Source organism: Mustela putorius, unplaced genomic scaffold (genome assembly GCF_011764305.1).
Source record: "Mustela putorius furo isolate JIRA1106 unplaced genomic scaffold, ASM1176430v1.1 tig00000873_pilon_pilon_pilon, whole genome shotgun sequence".
Taxonomy (NCBI): Eukaryota; Metazoa; Chordata; class Mammalia; order Carnivora; family Mustelidae; genus Mustela; species Mustela putorius.
The window spans coordinates 4,501,245-4,515,965 of NW_025421504.1; the positions used below are offsets into that span (position 1 = coordinate 4,501,245).

Consider the following 14,721-nt stretch of genomic DNA (forward strand, 5'->3'; position numbering starts at 1 on the left):
CAGAAACCCCTCTAACGGCTCTGCCTGCTGAAGCCCAAGCGTCCCCTGCTGCTACTTTCAGCGGAGACGAGAACGGCCAGACACGCCGCCCTTGACCTCTCCAGTGTGGAGCGGCTGATTCTCCACATTAGGCAGAGACTGGGAAGATGGAGGGCCTCAGAGTCAGAGGTCCAGGCTTCAAATCCTGACTCCAACGGGCAGCTGTGTGACCTTGAGCAAGTTACCTGACCTCTCTGAACTCCGGTCAGCTCCTATAACAGCTGGATAATCTCGACTAGCTCAGAGGGACTTCCAGGATTCGACGTAAGGCTGAAGAGCCCGGCTCAGCGTGGAGCAGAGGCTCAGCAAACGCTCGGGTTGCGTACGTTCCCTACCTACAGCAGTCCACTGTCCCCAAAAAGAACTTTCAAATGTCCGACCGCAGAACAAAGCACATCCCTTTTTGGAGGATTTTCACCCGATAAGCGTTTCCCGGGAGCATCACCCGTGAGGGCTCTAAATAGCGCAGGTGGCATCTGTCTGATTCCACGAGCTCAGCTTGTTTAAATCGGAATGACTTGGCGTCTCTGTTATTCAACCGGGCTTAGCATTTGGGCAGCGCTGCCTATTGTCAAATAATCTACGATCCGTCCTCTCTCCCTGGGATGCTCTTTTATAAAATGGACAGCGAAAGCAGATGCCTTGAGACCACAGACCACAACAGGACAGCAGCCTGGGACACACAAAGAAGGGGAATAAACTGGGAAGTCAGGGCTGGGCGGCCTCCAGCCGACGGGGCCCCCGATAGTTGTCCCGACAACGTCATGGTTCTTTCTAAGGGCCCCATTGTGCAGAGGAGGAAACCAAGGCACAGCCAAGCTGAGTCACTCACTCAGGGCCACAGCTTTAATGTGGAAAAATCAGGTACCAGTTCACCTGCAAGGGGTCTGTGCCTAAGGGTGGGCACAGAGGCAGGAGAGCAGGACCAAGGCCCTGAGCTAGGGACTGACATCGTGGGGGCGGAGCCCTCAGTACCCCCGGCAGGTGGTGAAGGCTAGAAGAGCTCTAGCAGAAGGCATCTCCCCGTCAACACCACTCCTAACCCTGTAGGGCCTGCTACCAGGGTAGAGAGCTGGAATTGTGTCTACAAGGCAGGGAGTTCGCAGGGACGAGGCACCCAGCCTCACCCATGCTGGTGCAGGTGACCGGGGGCCCTTTATCCTTCCTACTTGATGCTTATTTTTATTCCTCCCTGTTTTATCGTTGGTGCATGCTTTGGTGGGTAAACCAGAAGAGCCTGAAGGGGTCTACTGAGAGGGTGGCCTGAGCGGGAGTAGCGGAGACCCAGGGCCACGTCAGGGAGAGGTGGGCAGAGGGCAGGCTGGAGGTTAAAGAGAGGGCCCCGAAGGAGGCGCCTTTGCTGTTCACCCTGGAGCAGCAGATAATCCCCGAGGCGGCGGCTCCCTGCGGCACAGTCAGCAAGAGGAGAGTGAGGTTCTCAGCCCCAGCCTGCAAACTGTGGGTGCCAGGTAGGGGCAGAGAAGGGGCTTCTGCATTATCAGGAAGCTCTTAGGACCACTGGGGCATCGGCTCCGATGGGTCCCACCGTCCCCCCGCAGCTGGGCAGATACTCCACCAAGAATCCTGGGACCTTTTCACACGCCACCTCCGACAAATGTGGTGGTCCCGTGGCTGCCGCGGCTCTCGGGGCCATAGGGCTGTGCAGGCCCTGGGGAGCCTCCTGGAGAATTCTCCAGTATCCACAGTACTCCACGTTCTCTGGCCCAAGCATCCCTCACCTCATGCCCACAGACCGCCAGCCCCTCCTGCCTAGCACGGGCAGCCTCCTGGAGCCAGACGGCCCCCCACGGCCACCCCTGCTGCAGCCAGCCACTGCCCCCGGAGATGCTCTGCTCCTTCCGCCACCCAGGGCTGGGGCACAGTGGCTCCTTCCCCTGGGGCCCAGCTCCAGTCACCCCCTCGTGTCAGGCCCCCAAGAGGCCCCCCAGATGCCCCATTCCCTCCTCTCAGCCCCTGAGACCATCACCCACTTGGCCCTCATTCCCAGGCCCCTTGAACAGGCTCTCCTGGACGCCTGGGGAAGGAGGTTTAATTTCGTGTTCCTCCCATGATTTATGAAGGTTGCATTCAATTAACAGAGTATCGATTTCCGGCAGCTGGCCAGCATGCTTGCTGGGAGTTGTTATTTTATCATGAAACCAGTCAGTTTCCTTTTAAAACCCGGAGACTCTGCACCCAGGTGCCCACAGCCACACTTATCAGGAAACACAGACACGAGTGTCGTGGACAGGGAGACATGTTCTCTGTGACTGTCTGTCTGTCCCCTCTCACACACACCATACGGGACATAAGGAGCTCCAGCCCCAGCGTCCAGCCTTCCCCCCAATTTCTCGGTGCCCCTCCGCAGCTTCTTCGGCTCCCTCTGCCCCCATCCGGGTTGCCGGATGCTGTGGGGGGCTCTGAACGCCCCAGAGGATCTGCCAGCCCCTCCCCGAGCAAGAACAGAGAGCACTTCTCTCTCTTGCACCGAGAAATGCACACACACATCCCTACATCTACGTTTATATTAGATAAATAGACAGACAGACAGAAGGATGGATCGTCTCCCGCTGTTGACAGGAACACAGCCAGAGCTGAGCCATGTGTGGTTTCAGCACTTGGGAGAGTGATCAGTGCCCCTGAGTGGGACAGAGCCAGGATGCTGAGGCTGGGCAGGGGGACACAAGAGCTGGATGCCAGCCCCCACATCTCAGGGCCTGGCTTTCCCCTGGAGGATTTTCTAAAATATCTCCTATGTATATTTTATTAAAGACACACTGAGAGCCTAAGAGCAGGTGCACCCTGTCTTTCGAACGGCAAATACTTGGGATGTTGAGAGTCTCTGTCTTTGTTAGGACGCATAACCCATTCACACCCGTCACAGTGGCTAGGTTTCCACCCTGCAGGGCTGACTGATCCTGACCCCGTCACCCAGCTAACCCAGTCCCTCGCCACCAGTCTGGCCTCTTTCCAGCAATGGGGCCAGAGCAGTGCCCTGACCTCCAGCCAGAGGCTGTTCTGGGAGGGAGGGCCCTGCATGGGGTGTGACAACATTGAGGCAAGCCTTTGAAAGCAGCCCCCAGAGTTGCCTTTCTGGGTCACTTGTTCTCTGCCCTGCCCCCCCACCCACATTCCCACGCAGACCCCAGAGGCTCTTGGCTCGGGCCACAGGTGGCCAAGAATGTCTAGAAGCATTTTTTGAGGTTTTTTTTTCATAAGGAAATTGGGAAAAACCCTCATCCCCTTACCCAGGGACAGGGATCGTGACGTGCTGCACTGAGTATCAGTACTTGGGCTCTTGCTGAACTCTGTGCACTCGCAGTCCAACTCTGTTCGTAACTGTGAAACCTGCCCTTCACGCTGTCCCCTACCCCCAGAATCCCTGCCGGTCCCTGTCCACATCCCATCTGACGGCGGCACAAGCAGCGCCCAGCAGAGCCGCCACGGCCCGCGTACTGCCTCCTCGCTGGGGGACGTTCCAATGGTTGCTCCAACTCTTGAGGTTTTTTAAAATTTAAGATTTTATTTCAAGTCATCTCTACACCCAACACGGGGTTTGAACTCACAGCCCCGGGATCAAGAGTTGCACACGCCACCGACGAAGCCAGCCAGGTGCCCCACTGCTCACACTTTTTGACAGCGTAAAAAAGGCCTCAAGGACCAAGCTGCTCATACGCCTGTTCCTAAGTTAGGATTCTCTTCCTAAGACAGATTCCCAGTGGGGTATGAGCAGGTCGTTACAGGCCACGCGGCAGTAACCGGGCCCTCCCAGATGGGCCGACCTCCTCGGCTTCCAGAACGGGAACTCGTCCGGGGTGGCTGGTGGTGGCCACAGCGCCCCTGGCTTCTGTCTTGCTGTCCCGCCGCGCCCAGTGGCACAGGCACAACCCCCCAGGGCACCCGAGGGCGCGGGCTGCCGCTCTTCTCTGCCTCCCCGTCTCCCTCCCTTCCCCCGACGGTTGCTGACTGACCTCTGGGATCCAGAAGTGACAGAGGCAGGAAACTCTGCCCTCACAGGGCATCTGTTCCAGCTCTGGAGGCAGTGGACAAGCAAAGCATGGAAATACACGGGGTGAGATGGGAATGTGGGAGGCGGGGCGCGGTTCGAAACAGGTCCTCGGGGAAGGGCCCGCTGGTGGTACATGAGCCAAAACTGAAGGAAGTCAGGGGAGAAATCCGCGGGAGGAAGAAATTGGATTCTTTCACCCGGCCAGATCGGAGACAAGAGCATTCCAGGCAGAGGCACAGCCTGTGCAAAGGCCCAGAGGGAGATGGCTGTGCTGCAGGAACAGTGCCGAGGCTGGTGGGCTGCAGCCCAGGGAGCAAGTGGGAAGACAGCAGGGGAGGAGCCAGATAGACAAGGGGGCTGGGGGCATGGGGGTCATGGGCCACTGGGTGGGACAGGGAGCTACGGGGGAGGTGGGGAACAGAGGAGGCTCCTGATGGAATTGGTATTTTAAAATCATCTCTCTGGCTGCTGAGTTGGGAATCAGTGGGAGGAGGGCGGGGTGGTGGGCAGTGGAGAGAGGTGGGATTCTGGGCACCTTCTGAAGGTGGGGACAGTTTGCTGACGAACGGGACACAAGTGACAGAGAGAAGGGTCGAGGCTGACGCCAAGGCTGGGGGTCCAGACGATGGAAAGGCTGGGCCTGGCATGGCCTGAGGGAGAGGGCTGGGGAGAAGTGGGGTTCAGGTGTGTCCAGAACACGCCGCATCTGAGTTGTTCCCGGGACACCCAGCTGGGCAGGCATGCGGATATTTGAGACCGAAGACATAAACCGGGGAGTATAGAGTCTGTAGACGGTTTTCGCAGCCCTCAATCTCAGGGTTTGCTCCCCCACCCCGCCACCAGGTCCTCTAGCCCCTCCTCCCACATGGGAGCCTTACGGGTGGTTTTGCTCACTGCCTCCGTCTGGAACACCTGGCTCCTGCTACTTTGTTGAAACGCCCGCCCCCACTTCCAGCAGACTCACCCCAAACCTCCTTGGGGATTCTAGGCCCTCCCAAATGTGATCAGCTCGCCCCTTCTCTCTCTGCTCACCCAGCGGGGAAGGGAGAGAAACCACAGGGCTGGGGAGGGGGAGGGGGCTGGAGGGGGAGGCAGGGTCTCCCCCCTGCCCCCCGCCCACCCAGCATTCTCTCTCATGGACAGATGAGGACAGGGACGAGGAGGGCTCAGAGCAGTCACATGTCCTGCTGCCGGCCCGGCCCCCCCAGCCAGGCAGCAGCCAGGATGCAGCCCCGAGTCTGCCCCTCACTGCAGTGAGCTTCGGACTCTCCAACACAGCCCTGCTGAGCCTCTCGCTGTGCACACGGCCGGGTGCGGCCGCCCCTCCCCAGCAGGGTCCCTCTGAGAACAGAGTCTAGAAACCCCAGCCCAGACACCACACACACAAGCGTCCAGCAGATACGGACTCCTATTTGACTCGAATAACAACAGCCTAAGATGCTGGTCGTCTCTGCTACTGCAGAGAAGCCTTATGGGAAATTCGGAGATCATTACTGTTTGGCTTTAGGATACATAATATGATGCCACTCGCAGCAAATCTGCAAATAACCCCTAATTAGGTTTTCCTAGGCTAAAAAAGCAAATTTGCTTTCCCCGAGGACATACCAACCATGGGTAGGAGGCAACAGTCCAGAAGCTTCCAGTAGGGCCGGGGGAGGACTGTGGGGGTTGTTCAGGCCACGGATCATTTCGAAGTGAGGACTCCAAGTGCAGGTGAACAGTTTGCTGGAAACACAGCAGCGCGCGTCTGCCGGACTCCCTCCTGCCTAGCCCGGATAGGTCAGTCCAGGGGCTTTAGATGGGGCAGGAGCTGGAGTGTCTGTGCACAGGCGAGGCATGAGCAAGCAGCATCCCCCCATGCCCTGAACACACCCACCATTTCTCTCCCTGCAACCAGAAGCAACAATGTCCCTGCAATTTATGGCTGTGCCTGTGGGGTTTGATGGGCTCCGCTGGTCTTGATGGATGGTTGCTATTTTCCGGGACGGAGCTAGGAGGTGGCGCGGGCTCTACTCTGAAGGGGATGAAGGGCAGGGCAGGGGCGGGAGGAGGGAGGCAGAGGCCGGGACTGGAAGAAACCAGAGACGGCGCTGAACCAGCTGACAGTAGGTCCCCCGCCCAAAAAGACAGGCCGCCTGACCCTGGTCTCTGCCCCCCACAGCAGGATGCTCGTGGAGGCAGAGCGGCCTGGTGTTCTGCCCTCAGCCTGGTGAGCAGCCCTGTGGGCAGAGGCTGAGCCAGCAGCCCAGAGAGGTGGCAGCACAGCTGGGGGCAGGCAGGAGAGGGCAAAAGATGCCATGAGGGTAAGGAGCTGGATTAGAGCGGCACAGGCAGCGAGAGGAAAGTGGCCTCTCTGCACAGAGGAGAAAATGATCTCGTGCCCCAGAAGGAGCTCCAGGGGAGCCCAATCCTTTTACCTCCTCCCCATTTCTGCCACCAGCTCCCGGGCTTCCCTTCTTCACACTGGTTGGAGCTCTTTTTTAAAAAGAAGTCAGGTCCCAGCACTTCCTGGTGGTAAGCCCTCTGGCAAATTCCCACACCTCTCAGAATAGTGTCCCAGGGTCTCACCACAGCTGTCAAAGCCACTGCCCCATGCCCTGTGGGCCTCTCCTGTCCCTCATGCTGCTCTGCCATATTGGCTTTCACGTTGGCTCTTTTCCTCCAACATACCAAGCTTATGCCTACCCCAGGGCCTTTGTACCTGTTGCCCACTCTACTTCAAATTCTCCCAGCTCCTCCCGTAGCTGGCTCCTTCCCAAAGCTGGCTGCTTGATTCCCACAGAATCAAGCTTAAGTACCACCAGCTCAGAAAGGGCTTCCCAGACCTCCCCGTGGGACTAGTGCCTTCTGTCCCTGACCCTTCAGAGCAGGCACAGTGACTACACTTGTGTTCCTTATTCCTGTTTCTTGGCTCCTGCCAGTCTTCTCCACAGAAGTATGGACGAGGCTCATCTCTGGGCCCCAACACCGCTGGCCAAGCCTGGCACTTAGTAGGTCCAAGACATACTTCATGAGCCGATCAGTTCAGTTTGCTGTCAGATCCTTGTCCAGGATGCTGAGAGAGCACCCGCCCGGCACCCGGTCACGCAGCCCGCTCAGGAGCCACGCACGCCCTGGGAGAGGCACCCAACGCTATCACCACGTGGCCCCCGGACTGTCATTGCAGTGCCTACGTTTTCCAAACCAAAACAAATCAAGGCAAAGAGCTAACAAAGGGTATCTTGTCCCTGGGCTGTGAATTCTTTGATCTGAAACGTCTTGCAAAGGAATAAAAACTAACCCCCACACAGCCGCATATTTCGTGAATGGCTATCAAGAGCTCAGTGGGGGAAACACAGGCTCTGGGGTTGCTGGACCAGGCCCAGAGCCAGGTCAGCCCCTTAGCAGCTGTGCAGCTCTGGGCGAGATCCTGACCTTCTCTGGACCTCAGTTCCCCCCTCACTGTGGCAGAAAAGGAAGCACCCGTAAAGCGGGCCTGGGACCAATGACTGAGGTACGACACAGTAAGGGTGAAGCCAGGCCCTGGGTGAGCTTCTGGTAAATGCCACCTCATATGAAAGCAGCCACGCCGACATACAGTGACCCAAATGGGCCTCCAGAACATTCCATCGGCAGGGCCTTTGTGAGATGGTGTCATGGCCAAGAGCCCAACCTAGGCAGACTATGGGGCAGAGGAACCCCAGTCCACAGGAGGGGTCCGCCACCCACACCCCCTGCCTCAGGCCAGCCAGGGTCCCGCCGTGACCAGGACCGGCCCACCGACACTTTAACCGACTGAGCCAAACTCCAAACAGGAAATGCCTGGAGCCTTGGCTTTTCCATCACACATACCGACTGGGCCACAGCTTTCCTACAGATTGTCTGGAAGTGTGGATTTCAATGATATTTTTCAGCAGTAGAACAATTTTAGCAAGTCACACTGGCCAAAGTACAGCTTTTGCTAAATCGTGTAAAGTGTGGGTTTCAAACTTACTTTTTAGCAGTTAGAACACACGGAGCAAATCCACCCCACGAGGAACCCCAGTGTTGAAAAGAGGTCAAGTGCAGGTCATCTCCCTGCGGTGTGGGCGGCAAGCCCCGCCCTCCACAGCCGAGCCTGAGGGCCAAGGCGCCCCATCAGGATGGCCCTGACCTCACACGTCCTCCTTCTCGGGGGTCCCAGATCACTCACACACCCAAGACACATGATTTGGTTTCACACAGGGGCTCTGGGGCCACTGCTGAGGCACAGGGATCACAGCACCAACTCTCAGAGACCTCTGGATGTTCCAGACTCAGTAGGGGAATATTTAGAATGAAAAAAGCAAGAAATTCTTTCTGGCAAAAATGGCCCAGGCCCATTGGTAGACGACAACCGCGGGGCCACGTTACTCATACGCCCATCCCACACGTGACCGTCAACGTGGACAGAGCCCCAGGCTATCGTGTTGAAAACGCAGGTGCAGGAAACGTGCTGTGGGATCCACTCACATGGGGCCAGCAAACACCCCACACCCCGTGTGTGTGTGTGTGTGTGTGTGGCGTGTGCGTATAAAGGAGGCATATGCCAATGGTTACCGCGGACTCGAAGAACGGACGCCTAACTCAGGAAGCCCCTTGTCCCCCCCGTGCCCCCCCCCAAAGGGCCCTCGAGCTTTTGTCTGCGATTTTTAGGAAAAAGGAAAAAAGGACACGTCAGGCCACTAACATGACAAAAGGGTAACAGCTGTTAAGTATGGCGGCGGGCGTGTGCTCGGGGTTGTAACACCGGTTGCTTCTGCATTCTTAAACGTTTCCACACGGCTAGCCGAAAGGCAGGCGGCTGCCCGACAGGGCCCCCCCACCCTGCTCTGGGAGCACATTTTGATACGGTGCCCACCAGCACCCAGGGTGACCCCCTCCTCCACCCTGACGGCCCCTCCCCCTCCACGTACCCCTTACCTGTCCGCGGCCAAGCGCCCGGCAGCCCGGTGCGGCTCACTGCCGTTCTCCAGCCGGGCCAGCGCGTCCATGCGCTTCGCCATGAGCTCCAGCAGCTCGCTCATCTTGCGCAGGACGCCGCGCGACTCCGGCCCTCCCAGCACTGCGGACAGAGTGCGGGCACACGGTCAGGCTCGGCTGCGGCCTGCGGGCCACCTGAAGCCACCTGGTGGCTCTATGACTCCAACCCCAGTCCCGCTTTTGCAGGCTAAGGAGGCGTCAGGAGAGTGAGCCCACCCCACCCCTCACCCCTGCAGGACAGGGGCTCCCCCACTGGCCCCACCCCAGGCCAACCCTGCTCTCTACTAGCTGGGTGGCACTGAGATCATCTTAACGTCTCTGGGCTTCTGTTTCAGCGCCTGCAGAACGGAGCGGTACACCTACTCTCAGTCAAATCATGTGAAGGTTTTTTGTTTTCTCTTCAAGATTTTATTTATTTATTTTTGCAAGAGAGAGAGAGAGCACAAGGCAGGGGGCCAGGGGAGAAGCAGACTCTCCACTGAGCAGGGAGGCCCATGTAGGGCTCCATCTCAGGACCCTGGGATCATGACCTGAGCCAAAGGCAGATGCTTAACCGACTGAGCCACCCAGGCACCCTCATGTGAAGGTTTTAACCCCCTCCTAACGGTCCATGGATCCTCAGGTCCAGGCACCGCCATCCCCAGTTTGGTTCCCTGCAAAGCCCAAGAGCCAGCTCTGAACCTCCCACACCAAACGAGCCAAGTCATGGCGACCTGAGTGCTTCCAGGGGTTTGCGGGGGGGGGAGGGGGGAGGGCCTGAGGTTGGGTACCCCAAAAGCAAACCCTGGGACAAGGATGTAAGGACAAGTCATGCATTTGGGAGGTAAAGGAAACCCCAGTGAGGGAGTGAAGAGGTGACACAGGGAAGGGGAGACAGCCCAGAGAGGGAGAGTCACCAGCCTGGGGAGACCAGCAGATGTCAAGTCTGCCCCAGAGTCCTCTGCCCAGCGGTGAGGGACCTGGGCCATGTGCAGCCCGTCTCCTGCCGGTCACTGCTTGAGGGTGGCTTGCAGAGACAGCCAACTCCTGCTACTCCCAACCTGCTGGAGGGCAGCCAGCCAGCGGCAGTGGCTACAAGAAGCCCTGGGCAAAGACTGGCCGTCACCAGCAGCCATGAGTCAGCCTGAGCGCTCGGAGACAGCAGGAGCCAAGGGCTGGGGCACCCGCAGCATACGCTGCTCCAGAAAGAAGGGGCCAGGCCTGGTGAGCTCAGAGAGGCTCTCGCCTGCCTCTGCCATCACGCACCCACTGCCCCCACCCCCCGCAGTGGGGCTCTGTGGCCAAGGGACATTCATAGCAGCATTATCAGCCTCTGGGGCCCCAACTCAAGTCAGTACTACCAAGTCCTATCTGCTGTCTGCTGTCACAGTGCCAGGAGGGGGCAGAAGAGAGCATGGCAGGCCACAGGGACCCGGGGGCAGAGATGGGGAAAAGAGAAGAGGCCAGAGGGGCTGGTCTCCCCTGCTCCAAGTTTAGGACTGAACTGAGAGCAGGGGGCTAAGACAAGCTTCAGCTACCAAGGCTGCCTGTGACATTTCCACTTTGCTTGTCCCCCATACCCCCTGGCTCTGGGCCCGGCCAGGTCTAGTGGTGTTCGCCGCTTTCTCTCTTGACTAAGTCACCTCCTGTGTTCCCCAGAGGACTGGGTCCACCTGAGTTCAGAAAGAAGGCCACCAGGAGCCGGGGAGCCATCACTCGCATGCCATGCAATCTGGAGCATCAGGGAGCTGGTTTCCTTACGAAAGCTAGGGTCCCTGACTCCAGCACCACACACACACACACACACACACACACACACACACAGAGAGCTGCCCAAGAATGAAAATGGGTGAGTTCGGGTGTTGATAAAAAAAAAATGCATATCTAGAGGAAGAAAGGAAAGAAACACAGTCTCCAGCCCATCTCTGCACCGGCAGCTGAAATAACTAGCGATCTTCCCACTTTCACTTCTCAGAAACCTGGGTGGATTTTTAACGAACCGGTCGGGATTGGGCAATGTCACCACTGTGCTAAGTGAAGCAAGCTTCTCCACCCCTCCGTCCCAGCACACTCGCTCAGTCCTCAGCCAGTTAGTCAATCAGTCCAAGAAGATATAAATAGCTCCCCCTCTCTTTCAACTCCACAGAGCTAGGGGTGATGGTTAGTCTTTCAAACCATTCTCACCCCTGGAACCCCCACCCAAGTCCATCATCCATCCAAACGTAGTATGTGGCTTTCAACTGGTGCTTGGAGCACAGAGTAAAACAAGGTGGAGGTGGGGGTTCCTATCGTCTCAGCTAGAAAAATAGGGAACATCAGAAGATCTGACCGGGCCGCTTGGTACCACTCCTGGAGCTATGCAGTGCACAGCCTGCCCACCCTCCCTGGGCAGCCCTGATGAGCCAATGCTACAGCACAGTCTCCGGTGGTCCTTTCCTCAAAGGTATGGCATGAGAAAACGAGAGCAAGACTGCAGCTGGGGACACCCTAAGTCGGAGCTTGTTAACCAAGGCCCCCCGACCATGACCTGGTCAGAGCACACAGGCCCAGCGGGACCACAGAGCCTGGGCAGCAGCTCGCTCCTGCAGGTACGGCCCCTTGACAATGCCGAACCCACATCACTGCTTCTGGAGCAGTGCTAAGCTCCCCAGAATGTCTCAGGCATGGCACTCTGCCCTGTCACACTGCTGTCCCTCTGTCCTAGCTCATCTCCTAGCTACCCTGGCTCCTCCTCACTGCCTGAGCTCCTCCCTGGAACCTCAGTGACACTGCCCCCCTCCCCCACACATGCACCCAGCCCCACAGCACAGGCAGCAGAAGAGAGGCCTCATCTGGCCCAGAGCTGCCCCAGAAGCCAAGCAGAGCCGGGGCAGCACCACGGCGGGGGACAGGCTGGGGTGGGAGTGACAATGCCTGCACGCCACCTGCTCTGTCACCCGCCACATGGGTGCAGGATGGATGGACATGCCACTTTCCTTCTCTGGGCCTCAGTTTCTCCTCCTATAAATGAGGTACTGGACTACAGAACCCTGAGTTTCTATGGACCGGGACTCCTGTTTTGGCTCTTGCCTTATCTGCCCCTCTCGAGATTAGGGTAACAGAAAAGGAAAGACTGTTCCTATAAAAGCCAGCAGAATCCCCTTAGAGAGAAAGCTCAGTTTTGTTTTACTAACCCCTGGGTGGGCCAGAGCAGAGTCTAGGAGTCTAAATGTCCAGAGCAGTGAGACAGAGAGAAAGCAAAATGATGGCATATCGAGTCATAAGACTGGAGATTTCTGGTTCAGCCTGGGTGAAGAGGAGCAAGAAAAGGCACAGGGGCTCAGAGGCAGGGGAGGCAGGGCGGCCAGAGGGCAATGTGGGGTCGGGTGGGGGGTTCCAGCTGCGGGGACACAGGAGGGACCTGTCATCCGCTTGCTGTGCGTCCCAGTGGTCCCAGCCCCCAAGCCATCATCCCTACTCTGTGCCAGGAATTGGGGGGAAAGGTGCCCTTCCCAGTAGGTCAATGTCAGGGACACAGACGACACAGGAGGGGACAAAGTGAGCAGGATAACTCACAGCAGCAGAAGCTCAGAGAGGAGGTGAGCAGGGACACATAAGCCCCCCCGGGGAGTCCTTGGAGATCTGTGGGGCTCTGTATGGCCCCAAATAGGAGAGATTAAGCCAATTCTTTAAATACGTCAACAGAAAGAGTGACCCCAGAAGACCCAAGGGCTTAGGGACGCCTCTAGGGAGACGCACTGCGGCTCTCAGATGGGTCTGTAAGGGCACCTCCATCAGACTGGACCAAGACCACGAGACCCTCCCCCACCGCTGGGGCTTGGATGGCGCAGACTGGAAGCTGCCCACCGCTTCCGGGGAGCTTCCGGTGGCATCTGCTCCCTGGCTGGCTCCCTGGAGGCCACCGCCCATCCCCGACTGTCAGCGGAGCCTGAGTCCCGGCTGGCCCTGAGTCACCTTACCGCTCCCGGTGTCAGCTAAATTGAAATGTATTTAATGTGAAGCCCTAGGAACACATCTCGGGACTCACACGCACTCCCTCCATATTTCCATATAAATAAGGAAAGCCGGCACCGAGAGATACAGACGGCTCCTTCTGGTTACAGACTTAGGTGTTTTATGACCCATCCAGGCCCAGCCCCTCCCCGCCCCTCCCCACCCCTCCAGACACAGACAAGCTCCTCTGTCCCTCCAAACCTCCCTTGTCCCCTGCCTTGTCCTCACCTCAACCCTTTCTTGCTGGTTCCTAGAAACTGAAGGAGCCCCCACTCACCAGATGAGAGAGACCTCCCTGGCCCTTGAGATAGGGGCTGCGACTTAAGTGTTTGCCCAGCTGGAGAAATGAGCACATGTGTCCCTCAGCACACAGCCACCACGGATGCCAGCTGAGGTCACTGAGGCTTGGGGCTCTGGGCAGCACAGGAGACAAGGGCAGGCCCTGCGCCCTGGCCCACCCGCCCATCACCAGCCTCTGAGGAGATGAGCTCCCTAACAACAAGGTCCAAGGCCAGAGACAGCTACAGAGCAAGGAAATATTTTTCTGCTATTCCCCAGATTCGAATCCCAGCTGGGAGTAGGAAGGTCTGGCAGGGCCCTGCCCCCGGGGAACCTCAGGGCAGCCACATACAGCTGAGCCAAGCTCCCCCCCCCCCCCCCCGCCTGCAGGCCTCTCCCCAGCGATGGCCTCTAGCCACTACCTCTTCTAGACAAGACAGAGACCGGGAAGAGCCAGCCACACATGCTCGGGGAATCCACGGCAACATCAGGAGAGAGGCCTGAGACACAAGCTCACATCCCACCGCCTGCCCCTGAGAGGAGAGCAAGTTCCTCCTCAGGACAAGAGAGGGGAAGTGCAGCCAGGAGGCAGGGAGAAGGCACCGGGGTCTGTTTTGCACAGGCAAAACCCCCTCCTTCTCTGGGAAAGAAAGCCCCCAGGGCCCAAGGCAGGCCCACCTACAGCAAGAGGGAATCAGGTCAGACTTGGAGTCACGCTTCCTGCTAGCCTCCCTCCCCCTCCTAAATCTTAAGACGAGTATGCAGAATATAGAAGATGCCTCTTACATTTTTATCCCCAAACTAGAGAACTTTATCATAAAATACAACCTGGCTTAGAAGGGAATCCAGAGCCTCCGCTGGGAGACCACCGTCCACGGAGGCTATGGCAGGCCCCCCTCCTTTTAGAGAACACCCTGCTTCTCCCAGCGCTCCCCAGCCTCGTCCTGGGGGCCCACTTCCCTGCCAGGCTTGACGGGCCAGGACACGACAGATTGTTTCCCCCATTTGTGCTCAGACGGTTTGCCGATTTGTGCAAGGATTTCTGCCCCCCTAAACAGCAGTGCCTTCCAGAGGTTCCCTCTCCCAATTCTGTCCTGGGGCTGCACAGACAGGGGAACCAATGCAACGCCACAACCCAACCGCCACCCTTGACCTCCAGTCTCCCCTTCCACCTGACCACCCTCCAGCCCCAGGCCTCCGCTTGTGTGGCTCCTCGGCAGAAAAGCTCGCACCTCCCAGGCGGGGTTCCTGCAGGGCTGCTCCAGGCACAGCGTGTGGGTGTCCTTGGAGGAGGCGTGTTTTGCATGATCAGGATTTTAAACCCACAATGTAAACTTGGGGCTCTTCCAAGTCCCTGCTTTTGGGTCTCTCCAAAAAAATCCACTTCATCCCATGGCATGAAAGAAACCAGGGGGACAAAGATAATCGGGAAAGGGACCGAG

The 14,721-nt window shown here is 58.0% G+C and overlaps 1 protein-coding gene across 2 annotated transcripts in view; it reads right to left on the minus strand.

The window, feature by feature from the left end:
* Positions 1-14,721, minus strand: part of MGAT5B (alpha-1,6-mannosylglycoprotein 6-beta-N-acetylglucosaminyltransferase B) — a 64,698-nt gene that overhangs the window by 43,560 nt on the left and 6,417 nt on the right. For both annotated transcript variants that reach the window (XM_045085840.1, XM_004748822.2), the window contains exon 3: positions 8,969-9,110. In XM_045085840.1, coding sequence (XP_044941775.1) covers positions 8,969-9,110 — 142 coding nt within the window. The remainder of the gene's footprint in view (positions 1-8,968; positions 9,111-14,721) is intronic.